Raw genomic sequence first — 7,264 nt, 5'->3', positions numbered from 1 at the left:
GGCACATAACAGCAACAACAACAATTTTAGAACAATATCTGACAGGCATTTTACAGAGCAAATGAGAGATACTTTCCTTACAGAAATAACCAATACATTCATTGTCGTGTCCCTCCTCTGCCAGCAAGTATGTCTTATCCCTTCCCTCTCCTTGCTACATCAGCATTCCTCGCACTTCTGCCTACCTGGTCCATCACCTCTCTCTCCCAGCTACCCCTTATATGACGGCTTAGTCCACAGGTGACTTCTGTGATGTCTTGCACCACGCACTGCTCCAGGTCTCATGCTGTTGTCTGTCTCACATTAAGGAGGATATAAGTCCAAATCCTATGTACCAACTTCAGGGAAAGAGTTTTGCCTGAGGCAGTATACTTGTGTGTATGTGTATATGTGTGTATACATACATACCATATATATATGCATGAGTTGTTGTTTAGTCCTTTTGAGTCAAGCATGACTCATAGCGACCTAACAAACGAAAGACCTGAGCCCTGTTCTGTAACTATCGTCATTTCTCTATGTTCATAGAGTTTCCAGAGGCATGTGGTTTAGGAATTGGATGCCACTCCTGCTTCTATACATATGGAGCACTGGTGGCCTAGTGGCAAGAAGCTACATTGCAATCCAAAGGCTCATGGTTTGAACCACCAACTGCTTCACAGGAGAAGAATGGGCAGTCTCTTCCCATTCAGTTAACTGCTTTTGCAAACCCACCAGAGGGTGAGCTATGGGTTGGTTCTGACTCGATGACACATAACAACATATATGTGTGTGTATATATGTATGTGTGTATACATATATTTGTTTTACAATTTAAAAAAATTCAGTTAATCAGAAATGTGCTAACTAGAAAAGAAGCCCATCCCCACTTCCTGTCTGAGCTATATATTAGCAGCCAGGAACTTGAATCTGTATTTTCATGCTCAGTCAACCCCTGCTTCTCTGAAGTCTTGAATGAAGATCTGTCAGTTGGACCCTTTCCTTATTCAGTCCTCTCCACACGGTTTGGAATTTCCTCATTTGTCCATTCAGCCAGCGTTTGGTGAGTGTCTACGGCACACACTGACCATGTGAAGCATTGGTGATAAAGATGAGTCAGTCCAAAGGCTCAGACTGTTCAGGGGAGACAGAACAGCCCACGTCAACCTGAGGCCCATTGTGATATATGTTATAAAACAGATTCGTGAGATGTAGGGATTCGACGCAGAGTATTTTACCAACTGATCAAGTTATGATTTCTCCACCTGTTTTTAGTGACTGAGGATTTGCAGGTATTATTTGAATTTGTTAATTTTTACATTTATTCTATGTCTTTAAAATTCAGGGTTCTCACCACTAAGGTAATAAAGTATGCTCCCTTTCCCCTTCACATCAACGCCCCTGTTCAGCATGAAGAAGCCAAAGAGTCTGTGCCCAATTCCCAAATGAGAAACCCACAAGTGAAAAAGACAGTTTATTTGATCACCATTGGACTATGCTTACCATTGCCCTGTACCATCTGGTCCCCAATGGATCCTTTTCATTTCCTTCACCTGCTTCCCCTCCAACCACATTGTGCAGCCTTGCAACTGCATCCCTGCAATTTTCATCCCTGCCCATCCTCACCTTTCAGCTCCCAACCCTCACCTCTGTTTATCTCCAGCATGTTTTTCCCAATATAACAAAAAAAAGAAAGAAAAATAAATACAGGAGTAATAAAAATACAGATATGAGGATTAAAAAAAATTCAGGGTTCTCCATTTTACAAAGCTAAGTAGGAATAGTTGTGTAGGTGTTCAGGATACTTAATTGTTTCCAGATTAACTAGATTCCAGTCTCGTCTCACACTTCACAGCGTTTGTGGCATCATGATGTCTCCTCTCGCCTTTTCTGTTTCTAGGAATAGCATCCAGGATGCCCACTGTTTCATTCCAAAACAAGTCATTCCATCTGTGGAATCACAGTGTTGGTCAGGGATTTTTATCTGTATTGAATGACATCTCTTGCCACCACATCTTTCTAGAGGTCAACAGAACAAACCCATTTCATTTATGGTTCTGTGACACCCCATAAAGGGGAGACCTGGGCTGGCCCACCTCTAGGTCCGACACTTGAGCCACATCAGCACTATTGAGCCGCACAGGCTTCTTAGGAGGATGGGGCCGTAAACCTGATATTTCTCCACTTTTATTCTCTTTTCAGATAATAGCACTGAATTCTGGGACACAGATATAAAGTGGTTCTCTCTGCTGGAAAGTAGCGGCTGGCTTGACATCATCAGGTATTTCAGACCCTTCCTTTGCTTATGAATTTTCAGACTAATTCAAAGCACTAGAGCAAATGGATGAACATTTTTTGTTTCATAGTTAAATATTCTCAGATCTCTTTCTGTATTCAGGGCTCAGCTGCATTTTACAGGAGTTCTTTATTGGTTCTGTGCACACTTGATGTAAATTTATGGACAGAGTATCTGATTAGAAGTTTACTCTATCATGTTGACATTGACTCTGAACTCAAACTCATTTCCCTCCAGTCACAACCAACTCATGCCCGACCCTTCATTGGGTTTCCCAGGCTGTAAACGGCAGAAGAGGAGATTGTCCATCTTTCCCCCATGGAGTCACTAGTGGATTTGAACAACCAGAGAGCCTTTGTGTTAACAGCACAATTCCCTATAAAAAAGGGAGGGTGGCAATCCCGAGTTATACGTGAGGCAGGCAGGAAACTAAGGACCTGAGGGAGGAGAGATACTGACTTATCACTGAGTACGTGTTTCATGTTACTTCTTTTGTGTTACTACCTATGATGAATATCCAATAGTCATTTTTGGTTTTGTAGATGGGTTAGGTTCCCAGAAAACAGAAGTGGATTTCCTTTTACCACTGCCTATTTCAGATGCCGTTAGATTGAGGACTGGGTCCAGGAAGGTACCAAGTAGACAGATAATCTGATGACTAGGATGAGGCAAGAGACAGCCTCTTCTTTCACCCAACCTGGCCACCTCTCTCAGGTCTGCATTCGGCGTGGAGGAAGAGTCTTGGCCTTCCCCCCACTCAGTAAATATGTGTTCAGGGGCCTGCTGTGTCCTCTGCCTTTAATTTATAATCACAAGCTATGTAAATGCTATAAAAAGATAGAACCCTTCTCTATGCAGGATGGTCAGAGAAGACGAAACATCATTAACCAGATGAGGACTTGGTGGGGAATGGAGACGGAAGAGAGGGTGTCACCGCTGCAGGCAGAGAGCAGCGTATGTGAAGGCCCAGGCTTCCCATCTAGGACAAGCTGAAGAGACAGAGACAGCAGTTTCATAGGGAATAACCTGACTGGAGAGAGGAAGAAGAATCTCTCCGGCCACACAGATATGTATGGCAGGTCACCAGGAGTCAAACACCCTGGACAGGCAAATTCTTGTCCAGGCAGGAACAAGGGAAAGACAATGATGATTATCTCATATGCTTTGGGCATGTTGTTCAGAGGGGCCAGTCCTTGGAAAAGGACATCATACCTGGACAGGTGGAGGGTTCAGTGAAAGAGAGAGCATCATTGAGTTGGACTGACATGGTGACTGCACCAGTATGCTGGAACACAGCAGAGATTATAAGGAGGGCACAGGACCAGGCAGGGTGTCTGGCCATGGTACTTGGGGTCAGTATAGCGGGTCATACAGTAACAGCAAGTAGAACTCACCAGCTGACTCAAGTGAGTGTCTAATACAGATTTCTCCTTGAGAGATGAACCTGTGAGCATTTTATCAATTTTGAGGTTCCCTTTAGAAAATTTGAAATTTTTTAGGGACAGAAATATGCTTCCTAGGATTTGAATAGTATAATGATCATTTGTTTCTGGTCCCAAAGATGTTGTGGGGGGAAAAAAAATCAGTGAGAGAGAAAACTGAAGATCAATTTCGATTCTCCCTAAACCAAAGTCCTCTTTGTCTGTAGGACCAGCTTTAAGAACTAATACCCCCTTTTCTCCTGTCTTCCCTGTTTAGACGTTGTCTCAAAAAAGCAATTGAGGTTGCAGAATGTCTGGAGGCCCAGAACGTGAATGTCCTGCTTTTAGGTAATGCACATTTACAGCACAAAGGGTGCCTTCCCCTTGCCCTCGCCTGAGATGCCGTTTTTGTGTACACGGCTTTGTGTCACCGTGGGCATTTTGTCAGAGGCCTGAGCTCATCATCCGCAGTCTCTTCTGCTCTGACCTTGGAATCCTCTGCCTTGGGTTTTAATGTTATAGTTTAAAAAGAGATTCTTTCACTTGGAATTTGGCAGGCCTGTGCTCAGCCCAAGAAGGAAATGTTTGGTGGCTGAACCAAGGCTTACATTTTCTGATGTTTCAGATTTTGTTTTACATCCACTCAACTTGGTTCGTGTTAGAATCTTTTGATCAGCAGTGACATAGCTTCACTGTTACTTCTGGTTTTCTATTTGACAACTTTGTACAGTTGCTGTGTAAGTGTAGCAGCTCAGGATTCCCTTCTGTTTAGTGGGTATGACTTGCTGGACATGTGGACAGTGATAGGAAAGATACAGAATGTTGGAAAGCAACTGTAAACCTTCATACTTTAAAAATAGGTCATGAAGTCCGTTAAATAGCGGCTAATTGTTTACAATGTTTGACATTTCAGATAGCTCCACATTGCAAAACAAATGGACAATCTCATGCTTTAATTTGTACCCATGAGCTTTTCTAATTTCTCTAATACTCTCCATTAACAGTTGGGATTTAGGTTCCAATGGCAGATCAGAAAGCGTATCTCCCTCTGCCATCCAATGCTGGCTCACTGTCGAGATTCTAGCACATTTATTGAGCATTGTACTTGGCCCCTGGGCCTCCGTCCAGAAGTTTACAACATAGTGGTGGAGTTGGCTGAGTGTGTTGTTGAAGAGGCCTCACCGACACTGAGAGAAGAGAGTGCTCGTTTGGTCATGAGTAACTGGCAGGGGAGCCTCAGTTGGCCTAGTGGCAAGAAGCTGCCCTGCAAATCCCGAAGGCACACAGTTCGAGGCCTCCACCAGCTGCTCCTCGGGAAAAGGATGGGCAGTCTCCTCTTATGCAATTAACTGCCTCTGAGAACCCATCGGAGGGTCAGCCATGGGTCAGCTGTGACTCAATGGTACACAGCAGCAGCTGGCAAGGAGGGCGATAGAGAATGAGGTCTAAAGAAGGAGTGCCCAGGGCCAGGCTGTGTGGGAAAGGAAACTTGAGTTTCCTTTTTGGTTTTGAGATGTGCTGTGTAGGGTTCAACTAGAGCTGATGTAACCAGGACATCCCTGCTCAGTGGACTACTGGGTTGTCTGACCCAGGGCCCTCTTTTCTAGCTCCCCTTAATATTACTCACTGCCCTGCTTTGTGTCCAAGGAATTTCCTTTGGGTGTAAGAAGGAAAATCCCCTTAAAAATGAAACTGATAGCACAAAAAAGATAAATCTGAAAATTATGGTGGGGTTTTTTTCCCCAGTTCCATGAGTTCCCTCCCGTTAGGCTTGTCTCCTGGAGGAGAGAAACCAGAAGCTGAAATGTAAGACTGGACTTGCAGTGTCGCGTGGTTCCAGGGCTCACAGTGAGGACGGCTAACAGTGGAAAAGCCTGACTGCTGCGGTGCTGTTCTCACGTTTCTCTGACCCTGGCCACGCTGGCACCGTCATCCTCACAAACATTTGAAAGAGCAACTGAAGTTGCACTTCATTTTATAAAGAGGAAGTCACAGGGTCCTTGTTGCCGACTGCTGCTCATGGCTACACTGTGAACAACAGACCTGATGTTTGCCCTACTCTGCCGCATTCCTAGGATCTTGGCACGCTCAAGCCCTTTGATGCAGGCGCTGTGTCAGTTCGTCTTGTTGAGCGTCTTTTCTGACTTACTACCTTTCCCAGCATACTGTCTTTTTCTAAGGACTGGCCACTCCTGATGGCATGTCCAAGGGATGTGAGACTGAGTTTCACCACCCTTGCCACCGGAGAGCATGCTGATTGTTTGGCAGACCATGGTATCTTCAGTGCTCGCCACCAACACCACAGTTCTGTCATCCTTTTGCATTGTCCAGCTTCCAGATGCAAATGAAGCAATTGTGAATACTTCAGCCAGGCATACTTAGTATTTTAAACTGACCTGCTTGCTCTTTATTGAACACTCTAACAGAGGCCCTTGACGTACTGTTTTCTCAATGCAGCCTGTCTCTTGATTTCTGAAATCCTGCTACCACACGTGTTGATTGTGGATCCAGGTAAAATGAAATCATTGACAACATTCGTCTTTTCTTCATCTCTTGTGATGCTGCCCTTTGGTCCATTGCTGAGAATCTGTTTTCTTACTGTTGAGATAAAAAATCAGGTTCGTGGGTACATAGACCTTGACCTTGACTTTCAGGATCTTAAAATGCTTTGAAATATTTTCAGACATTTTGAGCCCTTTCAAATAAGATTACGCCAAAAGCTGAAAAAGAAGCCCTTGTCCCTCTCAAAGTGGAAGCCAGAGCAAAGGCCTACAAGGCCAAGAAGGCAGTCCTGAAGGGCATTCACAGCCACAAAATAAAGAAGATCTACATGTCACCCACCTTCAGGCAAATTAACAAGCTGAGACTTCACAAGCAGCCCAATACCCCCAGAAATGCACCCCCAGAACAAGCTTGACCGCTATGTCATCATCAAGTTTCCCTGACCACTGAGCGAGCCATGAAGTAGAAGATAGAAGATAACAATACACTTGTGTTCATTGTGGATGTCAGGGCCAACAAGCACCAAATCCAACAAGCTGTTAAGAAGCTCTGTGACACTGATGTGGCCAAGATCAACAGCTTGGTTAGGCTTGAAGGAGAGAAGAAGACCTACGTTTGACTTGCTCCTGACTGTGATGTTTGGATGTTGTCAACAAAGTTGAGATCATCTAATCTGAGTCCAGATGGTTAAGTCTAAATATAAATTTTTCATACACAAACACATTTTGAGACGTTATCCAAATAGATGGATGCTGGTGTGTGCTTTTATTTGCAAGAAGTCAGGCACGATGGACAAGTACGAGAAGAGAATCTTCATGGAATGAGCTGTGATAGTGCTTTCCAGGGGTAGGGAAATGAAAGTAGAACAAGGGGGACTTTCTTATCCAGGTAGGCAAGGAGAGGCAGGAAGCTCTCTGCTCCTGAAACAAAGAAAGCACCCTGAGGCTGATATGGTCACATTGTTTTGGTTGTTGTTGTTGTTATGTGCCGTTGAGTCGTTTGCGACTCATAGCGACCCTATGCACAACAGCCCTAAACCCTGCTCTATCCTGCGCCAACTGCACTG

General features: G+C 44.4%; 1 protein-coding gene across 1 annotated transcript in view; it reads left to right on the top strand.

Annotated features, from left to right (window-relative positions):
* MTMR12 (myotubularin related protein 12) overlaps nt 1-7,264 on the top strand; it is a 113,920-nt gene that overhangs the window by 93,239 nt on the left and 13,417 nt on the right. Inside the window, exons 11-12 of the mRNA XM_006896790.1 lie at nt 2,182-2,260; nt 3,974-4,044. Coding sequence (XP_006896852.1) covers nt 2,182-2,260; nt 3,974-4,044 — 150 coding nt within the window. The remainder of the gene's footprint in view (nt 1-2,181; nt 2,261-3,973; nt 4,045-7,264) is intronic.

The sequence above is a fragment of the Elephantulus edwardii genome, unplaced genomic scaffold, assembly GCF_000299155.1.
Source record: "Elephantulus edwardii isolate Elephantulus edwardi_28Jun2011 unplaced genomic scaffold, EleEdw1.0 scaffold00191, whole genome shotgun sequence".
Classification (NCBI taxonomy): Eukaryota; Metazoa; Chordata; class Mammalia; order Macroscelidea; family Macroscelididae; genus Elephantulus; species Elephantulus edwardii.
This window is presented reverse-complemented; position numbering and strand designations above follow the sequence as displayed.